This window comes from Xyrauchen texanus, chromosome 10 (genome assembly GCF_025860055.1).
Source record: "Xyrauchen texanus isolate HMW12.3.18 chromosome 10, RBS_HiC_50CHRs, whole genome shotgun sequence".
Classification (NCBI taxonomy): Eukaryota; Metazoa; Chordata; class Actinopteri; order Cypriniformes; family Catostomidae; genus Xyrauchen; species Xyrauchen texanus.
Window position 1 is genome coordinate 21,511,551 of NC_068285.1, and position 24,162 is coordinate 21,535,712.

General features: G+C 41.0%; 1 protein-coding gene across 3 annotated transcripts in view; it reads right to left on the reverse strand.

Moving 5' to 3' along the window:
* Nucleotides 1-282: 282 nt before the first annotated feature.
* The window catches only part of LOC127650545 (mediator of RNA polymerase II transcription subunit 30-like), a 30,209-nt gene continuing 6,329 nt past the window's right edge, over nt 283-24,162 (reverse strand). Inside the window, exons 4-6 of one of the 3 annotated variants that reach the window (XM_052136018.1) lie at nt 20,001-20,108; nt 4,722-4,811; nt 307-428 (exon numbers count right to left, since the gene is read on the reverse strand). In XM_052136018.1, the coding sequence (XP_051991978.1) occupies nt 333-428; nt 4,722-4,811; nt 20,001-20,108 (294 nt within the window). In that variant the 3' untranslated portion in view covers nt 307-332. Of the gene's footprint in view, nt 429-4,721; nt 4,812-20,000; nt 20,109-24,162 lie in introns of all 3 variants that reach the window. The other 2 variants (XM_052136019.1, XM_052136020.1) reach the window with 2 other exon arrangements.

Sequence of the window (24,162 nt, forward strand, 5' to 3'; positions counted from 1 at the left end):
CCTTTAAAAGTAAAAAAAGGAACTATCACACATACAAATATAAAGAATATACTTGAGTAAAAGGTTCATTTGAAAATGTATCGGAGTGAATGAGCAGACTGCTCAGACCTCCTAATGTTCATCAGGTGGAAAACTGAATCAAAAGCAGCAGAACTTAAAGGCATTTCAACCATGCATTATGAGCATAGCAGAATTTCTTCAGTTCAGTCGCTTTCTACCTTCTCTCAATTTTTTGCCTCGCCGCTCTTTCCTGCATCCTCATATTTTTTTGCAAACCACTCCTTGAAAACAGAACTCTCATGACAGTGTGTTTTTGTGTATACAAGCACGTTTCAACTCCTGACCGCCAGCATGGAGTTTATCTCCCAGATGAGGTTTCTCAGCTGGTCCATAATCATCTTTAGCTGTTGGTTCTTCTGTTTGAGTTTCTGTGATAAAAATGGAAATAAATATTTTCAGAGCAGCTAAATGACATACAGTACACACAATGAGCACTTTATTAGGAACACTACTGTCTTAAAAAAAATACCCGACGTGGTCTGCTGTTGTAGCCCATCCGCCTCAAGGTTCAACATTTTGTGCATTCTGAGATGCTATTCTGCTCACTACAATTGTACAGAGCGGTTATCGGAGTTACCGTATTGCCTTTCTGTCAGCTCAAACCAGTCTGGCCATTCTCCCTTTGACATCTCTCATAAACGAGGCGTTTCCGTCCACAGAACTCCTGCTCGCTGGATGTTTTTGTTTTTGGCACCATTCAAACTCTAGAGACTTTTGTGCATGAAGCAGACTGAATGTGGAAGAACTGTGATGTAATAAACTTTGACTGTGATATGATTGTTTTTGCTGTACCGCCTACAGCATTTCACAGACAGCATACCAGAAATGGTGAGAAGTACTGTGGCCAAAAACAGCTTGTTAAAGAGAATGGCCAGAGGAAGGCGTCACTCAAGTTGACATTATAACCCACAATTTACAACAGTGCTGTGCAGAGGGGCATCTCCAAATCTCAATGGTGTAGAGCTAGACAAGAGTAATTCACTTAAACTGTCCTGCCTTATGTCAAAGTTAGAAGTTACCGGTGTTGTAGTGTGGGAATTGTTTACCTAGCACACTTTAGTTACTTTTTATACAAACCGTACTCCATTTAGATACCACAGTATACAAGCTTTGTTACTGACCATCCGTATCCCTGTTTAGCCACAGTCTACCCATTTCAATTGATACATACATTTACATTTATGCATTTGGCAGACGCTTTTATCCAAAGCGACTTACAATGCAATTATTACAGGGACAATCCCCCCGGAACAACCTGGAGTTAAGTGTCTTGCTCAAGGACACAATGGTGGTGGCCGTGGGGTTAGAACCAGCAACCTTCCGATTAACACACCTGTGCTTTAGCCACTATGCCACCACCACTCCCACATACAGTGGGAAAATGCACAGTGTCACAAAGCATTCATCATCTCTACCTTGTTCTATTGTGGGGATAGCTTGTGACTACTTTTTAATCCAATGGCTACACAGTTTTGTGATCTCAATCCAATAGATCGCCTTTGGGGTGAGCTGAAATGGGAGGTGTGCAGTGCAAATGTATAGACTGTAAATCGGTAGATGCTGCAAGATTGTATTGAGTCAACCTGGCCCAAACCACTAAGGAATTCTTCTGGCACAGATGTGCCGATTCCTTGCCAAAAATAATTCAGGCAGTTTTGAAGGCAAAAAAGTGCCTTGATCTGTATTACAAAGGTGTACCTTCTGTTATAATGGACACTGGGATATAGAAAGTGATATACTGTATGTAAGGGATAATGTACAGTCAGCCAGTCCTTATCGCACAATAAACACTGACATGTCTTGTATCATCCTTAATGGGTTTATAATGAGATAATGACCTGACTGCTCATTATCCCACTTATTGCATGACTACTTGCCAAATAAATAAATAAATACATGAAAATGCATTTCATGGACATGAAAAATTGATTTGATTTAAAATTATTTTATTAGCTTACTTTTAGAGATTGCAGATTGAAATTACAAGTAGAAAAGATGACTCGCAAATAGGGGTTGCGTTAACCAAATGTTATCGGTCATTTACCTATTTGGTTTTTTAAACATTGATGGATAATTTAAAATGCTATCATTTTGTCAGGAAATAAAATTAAAAGAAAGAAAAACATTTTAACCAAGTCCATCATTATTGACTTTATTGTCTCTCACACACACTCTCCCACTGTGTATGCGTTCCCTGTTTATTGACTGCTGTATTAACAAGCGGCATAAAAAATAACACCAGGTAATATGCGTCTTTTTTGACCAATTGTGTTTAGAATTCAAAGAGAGGGTCTCTGAATTAATGACTGCATACATCAGTCATTACATTAGCGTGTTACTGCATGATAAGTGTTATAATAAAGTGCAAAAATTGTATAATAACAAAATGAAAGCGTGAAAAAAGTGGCACATCATTTCTGCCAATTACAAGCGCAATCACACGCTTCAGACCTGCAGATATGTGTGTGCCTCTCATCTGACTCTTAATTGTGATATCAGGCACTCAAAAAAGTAATGTGAAGAAATATTCCATTTTGGATGTTTATTTCCTAAAAAATCTGCAAGTGACCGGTTAAGTTTAAAAATCTTGTTATAGAGCATGAATTAATTGACGGGCAGAACTATCATCAAAAAACTCCAATAAAAAATAGATCTTGTATAAAGGTCCTATTTGTTAACAGTAGTTAATGCAATACCCCTGCAATTGAATAAAACAGTTGTTTAGCAATGGAAAAGCTATGGTGCTGCTGAGAAGTATAGCCTAACTAAATTGTGATTTGGGCCCCAGCAAACACAGGTAATCCCATACACGATCTCTGTTTTCTTACTGTCTTTCTCTTACTCACACAATACCTTGTTACTCTAGTAAGTGCTTAAAAGCAGTGCAAGCCTCTGTTACTCATTCTAAACTGAAGTTTTCGAATTAGCAACTAAGACTTGGCCTGTACCAAAGCAAGACACAGAATCCGTGGTGGATTTGACACCCAAGAGTGTTTTATGAATGAAAACCTGATAATGTCTTGAGATAAAACCATAAAAGATATCTTTAGGTGTGGTAACCGTGGTATAGGTGGAATAATGTACTCCGGCCCATTGAATTATTGAAAAGAATGCACACCCGAGGTGCAATGGCCACTCTGACCCCCTCATGGTGTGCATTATTTTTCAATAATTCCATCATCAATTATTCCTTAATTAGTATTACACAGCTCTCTGGAATACACTAATCTGATTGGTCAATGGTGCCATATAATGGCCAGATATTGCTTATACAACCACACATCCGGGATTTAGACGTATCAGACCGCTCATCCAGGTTCTGCAAGCCAATGGTCAACCTCTTCCTAGATGGGCTCTTACCGAGTCTGCTTGACATAACAGGCCATAAACTGGACATCGAGCATGCTCAAAGGGTCCAGTCTCGGAGATCTGCTGAGGGAGACAGGACCAGATCAATTCTGGCATAATTTCAGAGATCACCCGATAAAGGTTTCGTGTTATGCGAAGCGAGGAGTAAAGAAAGGCTTTATTGGAAGAACCACAACATTTTCTTGTTCCCAGACTTTGCGACTTCTATGAGAGAAACGTGATCGATTCAGCGAATTCAAGAAACTCTTACATCAACGGAAGGTCACTTTTGCTCTGATGTTTCCGGCCAAACTGAGAATAGACGCACACCATCATGGTTTATGCAATAAATGTAATGTTCATTAATAGAGAAACGCCCCATGATTACACTGATCCAGGGACAGTTTAGCAAAGTTGGTCCACTGGTATTAAAATGAATGGGAGAAATTGGAACATCCAACAGATGTAGAAAAGAAAGTCCGGACTTTCAGGTAAAAGAGCCAATCACCTTTTAGATACAGACATCGCCAATTTGAACCAGTCTGAAAAATAGCATTTTTTTTTGTGTAATCTGAGCTAACGAAGCACTAGTTATGATACCATTGTTGTCAGACTTCACTGATGCTTTAAAATTTCATTTGATTGCAATATTGCATTCAGCATCTGTGCTGAAATTTATTCATTGATGATGAAAATCTAAATGGATTTTGGATAAAAGTATTTATGGCAAATAATAAATCATCAATTATTCATTAACATCTCTATTCGCTATATTTTTCAGATGATTTAGCCAGCTATATAAAATTATGCAACAGTGTGAATACTACAATGATTTTAATGCAATTTTTTTTCCACTAAACACATATTCATTGGACTACTTTTGTTATCCTTCCCATTTAATAAGACATTAATGTTTCAATAGTTTCTCTGACTTAAACATCAGTAACAAAAAAACATATTAAAAGTTTGAAACTGTCCATTTCAATGGCTTCAATAGGCTGATCACACTATGAACTTGGCAAGAGGAGGTTGAGAGTTCTGTTGCTGAAATCAGTCTGTGCTTATCCAAATTTGAAAAACTGTCTGAAGCTGGATGTGTTGTTGACCAGTTTCCAGGGTGAAACATTCACAAGGTGGTGCCAAAAGCGAGTTGTATTTTTAGTTGTTTATGATGTAAAACTGTCAAAAGGAATGCATATTAACTCTTAACATTACTTAACATTAACTAATATAAATAACTCTACACCCTAAACCTAACATCAATTGAAAAAATATATATATATTTTTAAAGCAAACCTCAGAATCTTGCTCACCATTGTTTTCATGAACGTGATCAATTCCTTGTTTCCATGGGGCCAGAAAAGTGTTGTCAAAAGTACCGGTACTTCGGTACCAAGTTGGTCCTAAAATAAAAAAGATATAACGATACCAGTGATTCTACAGTACCGGTAATGTAAGCGCAGTGTAGTTCTAGTGGGAAGACTAGCAGCTGTACATCATCACACCATTAGCTAGGTAACTCCTAGCCAATTACATCCTAAGCCAATGCTTAATAATCTGCTCACAATCTATCACCTTGCTGTTTCAGTGTGCTAACACGGCAACCTCCACCACCCCACCACCACCAGTTGAGTCCCGTACTGCATGGGGGTAGGCTCCTCGCCCCTGCCTCCTATCTCCGGCAGGATATGACAGTTCTGAGTACAACTTCTTCGGACTGCCAGATGGGGCTTACGCCAAAGAGAGACATTACATTTCTGTTTTATATTCATCAAATAAATGTCATCTTAAATTTCACTCAAGTCTGCGAGTCTTCCGGATAAAAGTACCGAGCATTGACTTAGTTCGGTTTGTCTTACTGACACACAACTGCTTTCAAATGCTCAATGCTAACTTGAGCGTGTGCTCTGTTACTCCTTTTACATTGAAATGCAAAATAAAATTTAAATCACGACATGTCCTAGTGTGATTATTAAACCGCGAAATGCTGCAATCTTAGTCTGTATGAGCTGCATGAGCTTTAAATGAATGTGTGAAGAAGACCGCTCATACACTGAAAACCCAACAGAATATGAGAATCATTTGTGTTGTATGAGAGATGACAGAGCAAAGCACTAATCCACTCTGAAGAGTTATTTTTACATAAACAAACTGTTTATCCAGAGAAATCCATAATAAAAGCCTAACGCCTGAAATTTAAGAAATTGCAACAAATATATTATAACTGTATAGTAAAATGTAATCCTTACTGTAGATATAATAATGATAATAATAATAAAAAATTATGATTAATGAATAATGATTGTAATGATAATAAAAATTATCATTACATAAATCACAAGCAAGAGTGCTTTTGTACTGAATAAAAGTTTGTTAAAAAATGCAATGGTATGTTGATAAGTACTGAAATTTTGGTACCGTGACAACACTAGGCCAGAACACGTATCTAGGAGATTGCTTGCACAACGTGCTAACAGTTTCACCAAAGGGAAAGTTGAATGTGTTTAATTTGATGCAAAAATGTCAGATGGGGGATTTAACTTCTATTTTACGGTACACAAACATTCAGAAACATGTTGATTTCCTGAGTGATCATGTTGTAATTGATACAAAACTCTTGATTCAATGAGTTTAGGTAAAATGATTCTAAAGATTCAGATAAAATCACACTTTTAAGCCATTTCAGAGCAAATACGTAAATATGGAGATGCGTATTGTTTATATGATAATCGTCAACAGGCTGAAAAATATTGAGATTAGCTATATCGACCAGCCCTATTTCATATAATAATAATAATAATTACTTACATTTATATAAAAGTGCTTTACATAGTATTGGGGGAATCTCCTCAACCACCTACAGTGTGTAGCATCCACCTGGATGATGCGACTGCGGCCAAAGTGCGGCAGAACTCCCACTACACACTAGCTATTGGTGGAGAGTAGAGTAAAGTGTTTTTATAGCATATACTAGTTTTGGCTGATCAAAGTACAAAATGTTAAAGAAACATATTATGGTAGAATAACTGTGTGGGATTAAAATTTAAAAGTGTCTTCAGAAAAAACCTTTGTTATAAAAGCTGTTTGACCTTGTATTCTGTATGGCTAATCCGCCTCTCGACTCATTTCAACATTTCTGCTTGCACAGATTGAGCAGGAATTACTAGTGTAAGTGTCTGGGAGTGAAAAGGGGATTACATTGATTGAAGAGTGGGGAGGAATGTACCACCTCTTTCTAATCCAGGTGGCGTCACACCATCTCTGATGCAACCATGTTAGAGCTCTGGGATCTAGTTGTTTGAAGAGGGCCGTTCACACATGACGCATTTTTGCTTTTAATAACAGCTAAATGCAGTGCAATGGAGTGGAAAAGAATGCAAGTGTCTTGAAGTGTTTTTAAAAACCTTTTTTCAACTTGACAGCTTCTTAACAAACAGCGCTCAAGGCACAGGATGCTAAAAAAAACTGTGAGACCACAACAACTGTCACAAAAGAGTTGACTGCTACGGCACAGTTCTTGTCTCTAAATTGGCACTGACTCTCCTGTATTGACTATCTTGTAACGGAAATGGTATGGACACTGTGTTCTTTTGGCATTTATGCCACTGCTGAACATCCAAAAACAGAACTAGCTTCATCAGCTGTTTATTTTGATCAAAGCTGAAGCCAGATGGCCCCTCTGTGTTACATGAGAGGACTGCTGATGGCAAGAATGCAGTAAATGGTGAGTGACAGAAATCTAGAAAAACAAAACAATAACAGCCATTCAACAAAATTTCTTTGACATTTTGACATTTTTGAGCAGAAAAGCCTTTGCAAGCTAGAATACAGTATAGCAACAAAAATAACTAGATGTTAACATTTTCGGAAGTGTTTCATTCTGAAAAAAATGTGAGTGGTACTTGCCAGTGGAAAAGTCACTGCCGCAGTACTAGGGTGTTCTGGGTGGTTGCCATGACATTTCTATGCAGTTGCTAAGGTATTCTTAGTGTTTTTTGGGCCATTGCTATGCAGTTACTAGGGTGCTCTGGATAGTTGCTTATTGTCCCAAGTCAAAAGAGCCCATACTCAAATCTCTATAATATTCTGGCACCTAGATATGGTTTGTGTCCCTTCTTCAATGTAAGTCTATGGTATTTTTCACCCACTGTATCATCCATATCATACTTTCAATCTCTTTTAACATATTTTTTAGCAAATTTAAGAGCACACCTCTCCTCAGCACACTGCGCGATTTGAGGATTCATTCATGTCTATGGCACAAACGGTGTGGGTTATGCGTCTAAGTTTAATATTTAGGATTTAAATCACTTACCTTAAAGGAATATTCTAGGTTCAATATAAGTTAAAGCATTTGTGGCATAATATTGATAACCACAAAAATTTATTTAGACTTAGTCCCTCCTTTTCTCTAAAAATTGCAAAAATCTGGGTTACACTGAGGCGCTTACAATGGAAGTGAAAGAAATCTTTAAATATTACACACTTTTTCAAATGTATAGCCACAAGACATAAACAGTATGCATGTTAACATGATTTTAGAGAGACAAAATAGCTTACTAACCTTTTAACCACTTTGTTGCCATGACAATATCTTAAACCCAAAAATCCTATTATGACCATAAAAACGACAATCCTCAAATAATACCCAAGTTCTAACAGAAGAATTAGAAGTGCTTTTATAAAATTATAAGCTTCACATTTCTTCCTTTAAACCCTTAAAATTGTTTTGCTTTTTCTTAAGAAAAGGAGGGATATCCAAAACAAATGTTGTGGTAATCAACTTTATGCCACAAATACTTTTGATTGTCCTTAACTTGTATTGAACCAAAATATTCCTTTAAAGGGGTCATGTCATGAGGAATAAAATGTCCTTGATATTTTGACATATAAGAGATCATTCTACTATAAAAACATACAGAAAATTCCAGAACTCAAAGCTTAATCCCCAATGCAATAAAAACATGTATTGAAAACAAGCTGCCGAAACACCGCATTCTCTACTTCCTTACGTCACTTGGGGTACTTATTAATTCAAGATGGACTCTCCAGCAACAAAATCAACGCCTATTTTAAAATCATCAAACCCATGGCCCCACACACTTTGCTCACTTGGCTCATAAATAGTGACAAAGAAAACCACAAAAGGCCTACTTGTCTGTGGCCTAACTACTGAACACAAAAAGGGACCCATCTGGATTATTTTGAATTATTTTTGTATACTAACATGTACTACTAGATGTCTTTGACTGTTGTCATCTCTCTGGCACGCTTTTAAAAGATGCAGTATCAAGTTTCAACTCAGCTGCTGTGGCTCCTGATGTTTTGTTGCTTAAACTGCTCAACAAACTGTTCATTCACCTATCAGCACTATTTTTAATTGTTGGTGTATGTAAACATGCACTAGATGGATGTCTTTGACCGTTTTGATTTGTTCCCAGTGATGTGCACCTCAGTGCAGGATGATAAACTGGATGTGAGCGTCTTGAGAAGCAGTAATAAAACAAAGGAATTGTCACTGAAGGATATGGGGCAATAAAAAACACTATTGGACCCGATCAAAAACGTAAGTAAACAGTTCCTTTCATTAATATTTCAAATGTCATGATTGTTTATGATACTTGACACATTGTCTACACCGAGTGCATCCATTGACATGACGCAACACAATGGCTTGAGGCTGTCTACACCAGGCATATCGACACAAACTTTCTGAAACCTTTGTGTTGTTGGCAGTAGTAGCACCAGTGCAAAATGGAATGGGACAACTGTTTGTTTACTGTTGGAGTGATGCACCGCAACAGAAGCTTCCATTTATTACAGCATCTGGTGTAGACAGGGTGTGAGTGTTAACAGTTGTGCTTGAGATGAATAGTGTAATATATTCGGATACAATGTGTTAGATGTACGTTATGTGTACACTGTGAAATGTACTTTTCTAATGTTTTGGTGCTTGTTTATTCTCTTCCGACTGAGATAAAAACAATTGCTGTATTTGAGGGACTGTATGCTGTTACTATAAAAAAAAGTATTTCATGACCCCTTTAAGTATGAGCAATACTAGGCGAAAAAGAGAGTCTACATGTGAAATGTGCAAGTATTTAAGAGTGTTCCACTGATCACTGCTCTGCTCCCCAGCATTTTTCAATCATTCAACACCAGACTGCTCTCCGCCTGTGGTATTGATTATGCTGTTTATTGTTACTTCGTTTACAGTCCTTGTATCAACCGACCATGACCATTCCCTGCCCACTCCATCTACGACTATAAACACAGTCATATGTACGTAGGTTGTCTACTAAATTTACATAAACTGGTCTAGTTGCAAATTATTTGCAAATGATCTCTTTCCTCCCTCAAACATCTCATTATATTTGTTCCACCAGAGCAATTCATAAACAACAGCCTAGACTCAATTAAACACACAATGTTTAGGTTGAAAAGTTCATTAGATCTTCAAAGTGGCGTTTCGAATTCGAGCTAAACAGTACGCCTTGTGCGGTTGGGAGAAGTGGGAGTGAAAGGTTTGATGCAGGAACGAAACCGAGAGCAACTAAAGCCCATCCTGCTGTGATGTGGGCCAGACGCCGCAGGAGGGAGGAGATCTCGACAGATCACAGGTGAAGCACGAAGGTGAGGAATGAGTAACAGGGGAGGAGAAGGCGAGATGAAGGTAAGATGTTACCCACCTGGGAAATGGTGGAAACAATGCAATGTGTTAGAGAAACCAAGGCATGTCAATGGAAATGCCAGCTGAAGTGCTTTCTTGTTATCACTCTTGTTATTAAGCTGTTAATGAATGAAGACAAAACTAGATGCGAGGCAGAATGTTTCACTTTCATTGTATAGAAAAATGCTGCTATAAAAAGTAAATAGTGACAGTCTTCCTAATATCTCCATTAGTGTTTTATTGAAGAAAGTCATACAGGTTAGGAACAACATGTGGGTGAGCAAATTATGAACAGGATGCTTGAAAATGTGCGGCCGCTCAACAGTGTCGGCACCCATCAAGCATCTTGATGGGATGATCCGGCTAACACAGGACAGTTGGCAATTCCATATAGTGATCTATCTGACCAATAACAGATCTTTGTTATGTCATTCAAATAAAGAAAGTCATTTCAGAGGCAGAATATTTTAATTTTTTCTCTGCAACATCATGTACATTTTAATTCACAATAAGACCATGAATGTTCATTAAGAAAGTAATGACACCACTAAAACAAATGAAAGTTTTCTTTAGAGAATGGATCTAGTGATTGCCAATCAGGCATGTTCCTGAATACTTTTCACAGTGAGCTCTTTCATCTCATTTCAGAATGTTAGGGGCTTACTGCATCTGGCTCTAATGAGCGTATCCCAGGCAGTATAAAGGAGAGACGAGTAATAGAAATCTTTCAGGGAGAGTGTATAAGTAATTTCATTTTAAAGCCTAAACTGAGAGATATGTACTTTAAGCCTCTGCTCTTGTGGGAGAAAAGGGAGAACTTTGGATTTGGCTGAGAAGACAAAAAGGGTTTGTTTTGAAATTTAATCACATTCCCTTACAGACGAAGCAAGCCAAGAAAAGTACATAATTTATCCAAGAATAATCAGAGTGGTGTCAGTTCATATTTGAGCACTGATTTATGAAGCATGAATCTTTATATTCTGATAACTAATAATGTGATGAACTAAACTCAAAAATAAACATGAATGTGAGTATTTGTGATTTCTTTGTATTATAAATGATAGATTATAACATGAAGTATTAAACTAGGTTTTTAAATGATGGTGATGATGCTAGGGTGTTCTGGGAGGTGGCTAGGGTGTTGTTTGGTACTTGCTTACTGGATTAAATAAAAATGTCCCAATGATATTCTATATGCTGCATGGCTCAGGTAAAGTCTATGTGATCTTTTTAACCCATTTTTTCATCCGCCAGGCAAAAATCATACATTTGATCACTTAAAAAGTAATAGCACATACCGCCTCAACAAGTCACCTGATTTTAGGCATCATTAATGTCCGAAGCACAAAGAAGGGCGAAGTCAATAAATAGTTGCGGCACTTTTGCTCATGGCATTTCAGCTCAAAATCCTGAATCTTATTCAATTACCACCTGCAATCTTGTTTAAGCAATTAGCGTAAAATCTTTAACCATAAGTATGAGCAATAGTAATAGAGAAGCTTACGCTAGCAAACATTAAAAAGTCCAAAGTCATGGAGCTGAAGATGTGGTCACTGTGTTCCACTTTCACTGGCTTTCATTTGTTGTTTAAATTTTAACAACTGTTACGAGAGAAAAATATATATATATATATAATTATTTGTTCACAAGTACAAAGTAATAATAACAGGCAAAACAACTAGCACTTCCTCAACCTGAAGAGTAATGACCCACCGCGAAACGTTTTCTATTTTCACTGTGTCCCATTTCCATGCCCCAAGCATGCTGGGCCTTCCTCTCTGACCCCGCGTGCACCAATTAAAATGCCTCTGGCCGGAAAACCTGTTCTAATGGATGACATATGAACTGACTAATCATGTGGAGAATTGAGTGCCTCCAGTGAGCAGACCATTTGTGCTAGCGTATGCTTGTGTGTGTTTGTCGTCTCTGAACCCACCTCATGGTTTCACCATGTTTGTTTATCGGAGCAGAGCTCCACCACGGCCCCTCAGTCCCAGCCCTGCAGTGGAGATAACGGCGAACGCTCGTACCTCTGCCGCTGTTGATTAACCTCATGGTATCTGCCTTCTGAGAGGCCTATTTGAAATTACAAACATTCTTCTCTCACATTTCTCACATTCTCATTTGAATAAAGAGCACAGACGGGGTAATTAACATGGTATTAAAAAAAACATTGAAGAGGGGGTGAACAAGGGAAAAAGAAAACGAGAGAGCTTAGAGGGGGAAAAAGAGGAGAGTGGTGGAGAATAAATGAGAGCAGCCATCTCTCCGAGGCTTTCTTAATGGGCTGTGACAGGAATTTATTAACAGTTAGAGCAGTATTCAATCAAAGGGCCTGCCCCGGCGAGTTGACAGTGCCTCGACTACAGTGGACCTCTGGATGGCCTCACACATCTGTGGGGCCCCGAGGGACCCCGGGGACTATAACATACAGTAAGAGCAGATTTGGAGTCATATAAGAGTCGAGAAGAGGGGTGGGATGAGGTGCTAGGTGACACTGTAAATTGTTCTCTCGAGTCAGATGATGCATAATTATCTCTTGCATTTGTTTATGATGATGGCCTTTATACGCTTTTCTTTTGCAAGACAATTTGCACTGTTGTTTCCCCTCCAAATTGCATCGAAATTTTGAGGGTTCATTTTTGCGAGACAAAGATACACACTAAATTACGCCTCTGAGATTTCGCTTTAGAAAAAACTAAGGTAACACAAGGAAAAACCCTTCTGTTATGCGGCTAATGAAAGGTACAATAAAACTCTGCAGAACACACAAGACAGGTGAAGATAGAGTAGTGGTGGTAATGAAGGCCAATCTCTTGCGTTGTAAATTGCAGGGCTATTATTTAGCCGGGCCCCTGACAAACAGCAATTACCCCAATCGACAGATAATGAGAGTGGGGTGATCATTCAAAGACAGGACATCCTACAAAGCCTTACCATACTTACACCATACATTTCTCCAACTCTTCATAAGCATGTGAAGCCGGTAGACCCGGTGAAAGAGGATTCACTAAATCAAGCCTGAGCACCATCGGCTCTGGAAACAATGGCACTCAATCAACAGAACAATGGCATGACTCTATTAAAATGCGCAACCTAGCTTACAATGGGATGAGTCAGACAGCCAGTCTCCATTTTGTTTCAATAAACTGACCTGAGAGCTAATTTTTAATCATCCATGTCTTCATTACTTTCACCACTCAAACTGATGTCTATGTCTGTTCACCAATCCATTAGTTGTAACGTCTAGTGTAGACACAGGATAAGACGGACAAGAGGTGCGGATCCAAACGCGGTTTTATTTAACATTTAATAAATAAAAGGGTAAACACAAAGAAAAGTCCACGATGGGAAAACAGGCAACTGAACACACAATGAATCAGATTACACACGAGGGAACAAAAACACAAAACAGAACTAGGAACTCGGGTAAAGGATACACAGATCAGGCTTGACAACATACCGGATACAAACAACGATCAACAGTGATTAAACAAAGAATCAGGGTTTAAATACACGTACAAAGTGGAGACTGAACGAGACACAGGTGAAAACAATGATGAATGCAGGCAGTGAGGGAGACCGGGAATTGTAGTTTAGACAAGGACAGTGAAACACGGGGCGAACAACAAGGAAAACGCGACATGGAGCGTGAACGGTGACGGATGAAACGGAAAACACGGAGCAGACCAGGAAATATGACATAAATGTGATAGTGCGACAGAGAACACAGGGCAGACAACGGGGAATCGTTACAGAATCCCCCCTCAAAAGGACCGGATTCCAGACGGTCTTAAGACACAGAAAAGAAAAAATATCAGGGATAAACAAATGTTCAAGGAGTGAGGGGCCAGAAAAGGGGAAAAACAGACAGACCAAAGGGGGCACAGGGGACACGGATACAGACCAAGGAGGCTAAAGGGACTCGAAGACAGACCAAGGGGGCTCAAGGGACACGGAGACAGACCAAGGGGGCACAAGGGACACGGAGACAGACCACGGGGGCACAAGGGGAAATTAGGCAGTCCAAGGAGGCAAAAGTGGCAATGAGACAGTCCACAGGGGCACAAAGGGCAGACAGGCAGACCAGGGAGGCCGAGAGGGCAGGTAAGCAGTCTCTGGGGGTGTGTGCAGGGAACCAGGTCGGGTGGCCTGGGGGACGTCCACCGGGTAGGGACAGGTTTAGGAGGCCTGGGAGATGGCTGTAGAGCAGGGGCCTGTTCAGGGGGCCTGGGAGGTGGCCACAGGACAGAGGTCGGTTTAGATGGCCTGGGGGCTGGCCACTTGACAAGGGCCGGTTCAGGGGACCTGGGAGGTGGCCACAGGACAGGGACAGTTCGAGGAGGCCTGGGAGGCGGCCACAAGACAGGGACAGGTCTAGGGGGCCTGGGAGGTGGCCATCGGGCAGGGACAGGTCCAGGAGGCCTGGGAGGCGGCCTCAGGACAGGGACAGGTCTAGGAGTTCTGGGAGATGGCCGCAGAACAGGGGCCGGTTCAGGGGACCTGGGATGTGGCTCCAGGACAGGGACAGGTTTAGGTGACCTAGGAGGTGGCCATAGGGCTAGGGCTGGTTCAAGGGGCCTGGGAGGAAGAGTGGCCACTAGGGGAGCTGGCGGAGCCAAGGAGGACTTCTGAGACGGAGCAGTCGAAGACTTGGGTGGTGGCGCCGAAGGAGGCGCAGGCAAGGCCGCAGGAGACCCTGGGGGCGGAGCTGCAAGGGGCTCTGGAGATAAAGCTGAGGGAGGCTCTGGAGGCTCAGGAGGCAGAGCTGAGGGAGGCTCTGGGGCCTCAGGAGGCGGAGCTGAGGGAGGCTCTGGGGCCTCAAGAGGCAGAGCAGAGGGAGGCTCAGGAGGCGGAGTCAAGGAAGGCAGAGCCGAGGAAGGTTCAAGGGGCTCAGGAAGCGGAGCCGTGAGAGGCTCAGGAGGCAGAGCCGTGGGAGGCTCAGGAGGCAGAGCCGTGGGAGGCTCAGGCGGCAGAGCCATGGGAGGCTCAGGAGGCAGAGCCGTGGGAGGCTCAGGAGGCAGAGCCGTGGGAGGTGGCGCTGTAGGAGGCTTTGAAGGCGGAGGCCTGGAAGGCTCTGGAGGCGGAGCCGATGGAGGTGGCGCCGTAGGAGGCTCTAGAGGCGGAGGCCTGGAAGGCTCAGGAGGTGGAGCCGAGGAAGGCTCAGGAGGCGGAGCCGAGGAAGGTGCGCCGTAGGAGGCTCTAGTGGCGAAGCTCTGGAAGGCTCTGGAGGCAGAGCCGAGGGAGGTGACGCTGTAGGAGGCTTTGAAGGCGGAGGCCTGGAAGGCTCTGGAGGCGGAGCCGATGGAGGTGGCGCCGTAGGAGGCTCTAGAGGCGGAGGCCTGGAAGGCTCTGGAGGTGAAGCCGAGGGAGGCTCAGGAGGTGGAGCCGAGGAAGGCTCAGGAGGTGGAGCCGAGGAAGGTTGCGCCGTAGGGGCCTTTAGAGGCGGAGCCGTAGGAGGCTCGGGAGGCGGAGCCGTAGGAGGCTCAGGAGTCTCGGGGAGCAGAGCTGTAGGAGGCTCGGGGAGAAGCGCCGTAGGACGCTCTAGAGGCGGAGCCCTAGAAGGCTCTGGGGTCTCTGAGAGCAGGGCCGTAGGAGGCTCGGGAGGTGGAGCCGTAGGAGGCTCGGGGAGATGGGCCGTGGAAGGCTCGAGAGGTTCTGGAGGCGGAGCCCTGGAAGGCTCGAGAGGCAGAGCCCTGGAAGGCCCGAGAGGCTTGAGGGGCGGAGCCCTGGGAGGCTCGAGAGGCGGAGCCCTGGAAGGCCAGAGAGGCTTGAGGGGCGGAGCCCTAGAAGGCTCGAGTGACTTGAGGGGCGGAGCCCTGGAAGGCTCGGGTGACTCGAGAGGTGGAGCCCTGGAAGGCTCGAGTGACTTGAGGGGCGGAGCCCTGGAAGGCCCGAGTGACTTGAGGGGCGGAGCCCTGGATGGCTCGAGAGGCTTGAGAGGCGGAGCCCTGGAAGGCTCGAGAGGCTTGAGAGGCAAAGCCCTGGGAGGCTCGGGAAGCTCGAGAGGTGGAGCTCTGGAAAGCTTGAGAGGCGGAGCTCTGGAAAGCTTGAGAGGCGGAGCCCTGGGAGGCTCGGGAAGCAGAGCCCTAGAAGGTTCGAGGGGCGCTGGCTGTTGGATGGTCCTGGCTACTGGCGTTGGCCCTGGGATGGTCATGGCTGCTGGCGCTGGCTCTTGGACGGTCATGGCTGCTGGCGCTGGCACAGGGACGGTCGAGGCTACAGGCGCTGGCTCAGGGACGGTCGAGGCTACAGGCGCTGGCTCAGGGACGGTCGAGGCTACAGGTGCTGGCTCATTGACCTCTGAGGCGTCAGGCACTGGCTCGTTGACCGTGGTATGCGTGGGTACACTGTTCCTGGTCGGCGTGGCTTCAGGCTCGCAGGCCGTAGCTGGTATGGGCTCAAGCTCGCTGACCGTGGCTGACGTGGGCACAGGCTCGCTCACCGTGACAGGCGTGGGCTCTGGCCCGCTCACGGTGACAGGCGTGGGCTCTGGCTCGCAGACCGTGGCTGACGTTGGCCGGAAGGCGGAAGCCCGTCTTCTTCTCCTCCTCCGGGCGGACGAAGTCGACCGTGCTGGCTCGTGGACGACGACAGGCGTGGGGGCGAGCTCGCTGACTGGTGGGGCAGGTGGAAGAGGATGAGCCAAGGACGACTGGAGGGTCACCGCCGTGGGAGGAGAGGCAGGATCCTCAACCACATCCACAGTAAATAGCGAGCCGCATGCCAGAAGTGTCTCTTCCATGAACTCACAGAGCGTCCAGTCACGTGTCGCCGGCGGCAACCGCTCCTGGAGCGTACCGGTCAGGCTAGCCTGGAAGAACACCACCAGGGAGGAGTCAGGATAGTCGGTGGCGCTCGCTAGGTACAGGAAGTCCCTAATGTGATCCTCCACCGGGCGGCTTCCTTGCTTCAGGTCCAGGAGGCGGCAGCATGCCCAGATAACCGCTGGATCCATTATTGGTCGATCGTTCTGTAACGTCTAGTGTAGACACAGGTTAAGACGGACAAGAGGTGCGGATCCAAACGCGGTTTTATTTAACATTTAATAAATAAAAGGGTAAACACAAAGAAAAGTCCACGATGGGAAAACAGGCAACTGAACACACAATGAATCAGATTACACACGAGGGAACAAAAATACAAAACAGAACTAGGAACTTGGGTAAAGGATACACAGATCAGGCTTGACAACATACCGGATACAAACAACGATCGACAGTGATTAAACAAAGAATCAGGGTTTAAATACATGTACAAAGTGGAGACTGAACGAGACACAGGTGAAAACAATGATGAATGCAGGCAGTGAGGGAGACCGGGAATTGTGGGAAATGTAGTTTAGACAAGGACAGTGAAACACGGGGCGAACAACAAGGAAAACGCGACATGGAGCGTGAACGGTGACGGGTGAAACGGAAAACACGGAGCAGACCAGGAAATATGACATAAACGTGATAGTGCGACAGAGAACACAGGGCAGACAACGGGGAATCGTTACATTAGTGATGCGAATTCTGATTCATTTGTGTGAACTGGTTGTTTTGTACAGTTTGTATCAATGGACCAATTGAAAAACTTCCTTCATATGGATTCTCTGCCATTCCTACATGGCATATTACATGCTCTAACATAATCTAACAAAGCCATATGTAGACACATATTACTATGAATTAAAAAAATATGAATTTATAATAATTTGTTCATAATTAATAATAGTTTTTTGCTCCCATACATGTCATACTTTCAAGTCATAATATTTCCAGTACATCTGATTTGTTAAAATTTGTGCTATTTTGCTATTAATTTACTTACTTTTCACCCAATCAATCAAATCCTTGGTGCACTCCAAAAGCTCTTAATATCAACTCACTCATTGGTTTTGAGCTCATTTAGAGTCTTGGTTTAATGAAAAAATAAAAGATAAACTAACTGAAAAAACACTGAAACTAAAACTTACAATCATAAAACAAAAACAAACAATTAAGCAAAAATCTAAACTGAAAGGTACACAGTTTAAAAATTTATAAATTAAAACTATATTAACCCTGGACAGGATCAACAGATTCACTGATCCAACTCAAAAGAATGTTTTGTTTACGAATCAGACTTCGCTACCATCCCTCCATTCATATCTATACCCATCCCTTCTAAAAATCTCGATCAGACAAATCCATCTGCATCCATCTATCCATCATTCCACCATCCTCCATACCTCATCTCTCTATAGATCCATAATTCTCCGATGCTGTGCACATGCATATAAATAGTCAATCAATCCATTCATTAGTCCGTCAATCTACCAAACCCAGGCCCATGTTCATTTCTCTTATGTCTTGAGTACAGCTGGCAGCTGCCACACAGGCAGATGCTGGAGAGCTATAACACATCTGCTCTCCACATACTGATACAACCTTGACCTCCCGAGTTTGACATTCTTTATTCCCCAAACATGCTCTCCTCATCCAGCATGTTATCTGCAGCTGGCAATTTGGCCAGCGAAAAGCTCCATGGCCCTTGTCGTATGAGCATTTCCATGCCGACTTTCATGGGCATGAGGCAGTTTTTAATATGGCCAGCTCTATGACAGAGAGGAGAGTAGAAAGAACATCGCCCTATTAAGCTACGACCATTTCGCTGCAAGAAAGTCGACACGTATTTGGTTTGAAAGCCATTATGTCAATTTTCAAATACCATGGTTTTATTATATGAGTAATTAATGCAGATATTCATCTCATTTATTTACCATTTTAAAGATTATGCTTCTCAATTGGTAGGCGTGACTCAAAAATTGTCTAGATATGGTTGCTGACAGCAGGTATAATACAATGCTAAATGCCAAAATATAAATTAATTCACCACAGAATCATGCATAATTAGGTTAGAAAATAATAAACTTTTAAATTGGAGATGAAAATGCTTCTCATTTCTTTTCTTGTTAAAATGTGTGTGTCCATTCAAACTCTGTATTTTGGTGCAAATTAATATGTAATATCACTAATGCTAATCAAATATTTAAAATATATGAAAAAGCCCATTTGTTCCATGTGGTCGCAAATTAAATCACATTTCTGGTGTTGTTTGTGCACCTACAACATTGATAGATTTCCTTTCCGACATCTGTCATGTTAATAATTATAGGCTGTAATAAGCATATCGTTGAGCCTATATTGTTAATGGTAATATTAATAAATATTTTTCTTTCGTACGATAAACAATTTTGCTACTGTTCTGGGTCACCTCATGATGTCTAATATATGGACATGAACTAATAACAAATGTCTTTAAATAGAAGCTTGCTGAATCGCAAAAATCGAAAAATAAACCAGTTCCGTTAACAGTGCTTGCATTTTTTGAGGATGCAGTTTCATTTGAATGTATATTAAAGATTTGAATGTTCAATTGCAAACATTTTGCACAAAATTCCATCTCTAAAAATCCAATGATAAATATTAACCTTCCAAGGTTCAGTTCCAAAATTTCACATAAAATGTCCATTAACATTTCAGGGGTAAAAATAGATTGAAACAAAAAATTGTTGCCAAAATTAAAAGCAGTAGAGTGCCGATGAACAATCTTCACCATTAGGTGTCGCAATCAGTTGTTGATGAAAATGTAGGTGAATTTGCAAAGCTAGAATATAATGGGCCAAATATTACCTGTTGAATAATAAGGTTTTTTTTAATGAATATTTTGGAAATTAACTTTGAAAGGTGAACATTTATTATTGTATTTTAAATGATGAATTTATTTTTTTCAACTGAAATATTCACAGCTTAAATATACTACCATAAGAAATTGCATCCCTAAAAAGATACAAGCACTTTTAATGCAATACATAGTGCAACTCGGTGTGCTTTTTGTTTCAAAAGACATGTAAATCTGAGAACCGTTTTCAAGAAAACTGTTTTGCTGTTCTAACCTTTTTAATTTCCAGTATTTCTCTCCTGTCTTCGCTTGCTGCACGCATTTCATTGGCCATACGGTCATCCAGTTTAGAGCTGTCATCTTCTACATATGGAATAAGTTGCTGAAAAAGAAAGACTCAATGTATATTTTGATGGTTTTCCTATTCCAATTCAATATGTAAAGATTCAAAATGTAAAGACTACTAGTAAGCCATTCATTGGTTGATGTCCCTGAGAAGTGTAAACGCTGTCTGACATAGCAACACTGGCTCAACCAATGGTGCAAGTTTGGGGTGGGACAAATTACCAATAGCAAAAGGGTGAGTGCTCAAGAAATCTGCTTGGTCATTATTTTTGCAATTCTGTTTGGTGTCTCTGTTGGCACAAAAATTACACATTAAAACTTCTGAAAACCCCTCATCTCTCTCTAACTGTATTTCTCTTTTGGAAAACGGAATCTGTATTAGCAAATCATTAACCAGACACCTTTTTATCCAAAGAAACATACAATCCATTTATTAAAGCGCCAGTCCCCCTGCAACAACCTGGGGTTAAGTGACTTGCTCAGGGGCACAATGATGATAGGAGAACCCAGTAATTCTCCAGCTCATGAATTACTCCCCTCTGGGGTTTGAACTGGCAACCTTCAGATTACCTTCCCAGATCTTCAATCACTGCTACCACAACCCACAGGTCATTTCAGCAAAGGTTTCAGAAATGATTCTATTTATTTTGATGGAGTTCAGCTGTAGTTGGAAAATACACCTTTTAATCCCCACCAGTATAAATTCTCATGTGTACATCCGTACACTTGAGAATTTATTAATTATTTACTCACTACAAGCAACCTGATGTCTTCCTGTAAAGATGTTTTGGATTACAGATGAATGAACGGGATACTGCGGTATTAGTGAACAGAAATGGAATGCCAATAGTTGGGTTTTCTCTTTAGGCAGCTTAAAAGATGACGACCTTGAACTAAAGTTAATCTGTGCCATTATCCAAAGTTACATCTGAAAGCCTGTATATAATCACAGAACGTAATCGAGGATTTAAAAATATTTTTGTGTAAACATTTGCTGTGATGATCAGATTGTAAAGTTTTAACAAACTGATTATGCCACAGTAATGGAATGTTGCATAATTCAGGAAGCTTTCAAAAAACACCAGATCTCAAGTTTAAAGGGGTAATTCACCTAAAAATGAAAGTTCTGTCATAATTTTCTCACCTTATGCTCCCTTGTGTTGTATTTCTATGCAAACACATTTTGTGTTCCCGGGTCAAAATGGCCGGTCCACTAAGATTGTTTATAAATATCTCATATTATCACAAGATATTGTAATAGATCTTTTTTTTTTTTTTTACTTCTTTTTAGTAATTATAACAGGTTTTGTGCTCCTTTTTAGATATATACAGTATATATATGGTGGTTTACAAGGAATTTTTTTTTAGGTTACAAACTGGTAATTACAAGGGTATTATGCAATAAATGTGGTTTATGAGGACATTTCTAGTGTCCGCATAATTAAAATCACTTAAAAACATACTAAACAATGTTTTTTTTTTTAATATTAGCAACGTTTTTTGTGAGGGTTAGGTTTAGGGGATAGAATCTATAGTTCGTACAGTATAAAAATCATTATGTCTACGGAGAGTCTGCACCTGTGTGTGCGTGTGTGTGTGTGTGTGTGTGTGTGTGTGTGTGTGTGTGTGTGCCACGTGTTGTGTGCACATTCAAAATCGCATCCATATATGAGCGGATCTAAAGGATTGGGAGGCTCCTGAACACTTATTTCTGTATTTTGTAGTTTAATCCATTCATTTTTGACAGGACACATAACAAGTGTAACAAAGTGAAATAAAACAAAACAAAAATGAAAGCAAATGGTCCAAATTTGTTCTGTTTTCAGATACCATATGTGAATAAAGTCAAGGAATTTTATTCCAGTTGGATTAAGCAAAAAAATAAAAATAAATAATTTACGGAAAAAAAAGTTGCCTGGGTCAAAATGACCGGAACACAACATTAGGGTTAAAAACCCATATTAATTTCTTTCTTACATGGAACACAAAATGACATGTCATGCAGATTGACACGCTCAGTCACCATTCACTATCATTGTATAGAAAAAAGATGCACTGAATATGAATGGCGACTGTGCCATCTTCTTTCATGTTCATATGTTTTTGGAACAACATGAGGGTGAGTAAATGAAGACAGAATATGTATTTTGTAGTTAACTATCCTTTTAAGACTCCAATATAATGATACCTATGCTATTTTGCCTAAATACATTAGTTATCAAGCACTGCCCTTTCGGCTTAAAAATGAAGTGGTTTGAATCATTTGACCTCACAAATTGAGCCTCTTAACAGCCTTGGACTGGATCACTATAAAATGTGACTGCCAAAACTGTTTCAATGAATCTCATCCACCTTTGGTATGACTCTTTGCTTTCCTCAATTTACTGCAGGACAATGGTTCAAACAGTTCTACCCACACAAGCTATCTGAGATCCATAAAGTGTTTCATTCTTTTTGTGTGGATCCATCATTTGGTGACCTTGCCAAATAGACTTCAATGGTACTAGATGAAGATCTCCTTGCTTTAACATCACAGTGACACCTGCTGGTTTTCTGGATGAGGAATCAGTGCATGCAGGTGAAGACAACTGCATTGTAAGAAGAAAACCATCTACTTTGCTTATGATTTTAGTCCCTAATTATAATATAATTAGTAGACAACTGCACATTTGTTACAGTCTTCTAATTTCATTTTGTGAAATTAGTGTGCAAAACCCGATGATTATGATATAATCATGATCCTGCATGTGAATTTTCACAATGCATGTTTTGGAGCTGCTTTAAAGAAAACCTGTCCTTTTGTACAAAATGAGTTACAGTTAATGTCACAAATTTGCTTATTTGATTGCTGATCATAGAAAGTGTAGAATCTTAGATATTTCTTAAATTATGTCATAAATGTTTCAAAATCATGCAGAGCTTGGTAATGGAAATCTGAAGGATTAATAGTGGTGTTTTCCTTATTACATCACGTGTTGTTCTGAAAGCAAAAACAAACAAATGAAACACGGAATGTAGGCTGTCATCAGCTCAGTCTGACCGAAGCAAAGGGGCGCATTTACTCGCGTGATTAACCGAAAGAGAGCAATGCCAGCTCGTGATGTGTGAATGGCTTGCATGCGCAGCGCAAGTCTCATCACACTTTAACAGTGTTTAGCCTCTCATTCAGCTAATGAAAACACACTGCATAATCATGAAGGATTACATCAAGATGTAGATTGGAATGCAGGTGCTGAATTTAAATAAATAAAATAGTCTACTCCTCTCACGCCATTGCTTGCAAGCCTGTGATTACTCCTCGGCGTGCCAATGCTGGCACACGTGCCATAGGTTCCTGACCCCTGCACTAGATAGACGTCTCTGACTATTGCAATGCATATTGCTGCTTTGTCATCATCTTGTGTCATGAATGGAGCATCAAGTTAAAAGATCTTTTCTTCAACGAGACACCTGCATTCTGTTTCATTCGTTGCGCTGTGTCTGGCTTTTTTTAACGCAATAACACTTTCTGTGTAAACGGCCCCTCTGAGTACTGATATTTCTCATAACAGCATTAAAAACGTTTCAGTTTGTCTCACTCCGCTTGCCTGTGTATGTCTGACAGGCTGGCAGGATGAATTATTTTTGATGGCAGAGCAAAAGAAAATGTATAAAATAACTGGCCATATGAATTATTGTTTATAGAACAGTAGGATACAAGTAATATCATACACTAATCAAAGTACTGTGACCAAGAAACATTCAAACTACCATCTCAAGAAGTATTCTCAATGTAGGCAAAGGAATTCAACGATTGGCGACCCTTTATTGAAGATATTTAATGTTATTTATGTCATTAACTATTAATGAGTTGTGTGACTGGATGACACTGCAGTCAATAATTAATATAATATGTAAATGGTAAATTACAACTGATACAATTTTATAAATCTAAATATCTAAATATGCCTTTTTTCACTTCTAGCATAAGTATCCTCAGAAAATAAGCTAGATTTTGATTACTTAATCCATGAAACCTGTAAACATGTACAGAGTTGTACAGGAAACCAATCAATAGCTTTAAATGATGTACTGTATAATTTCAGGCAACA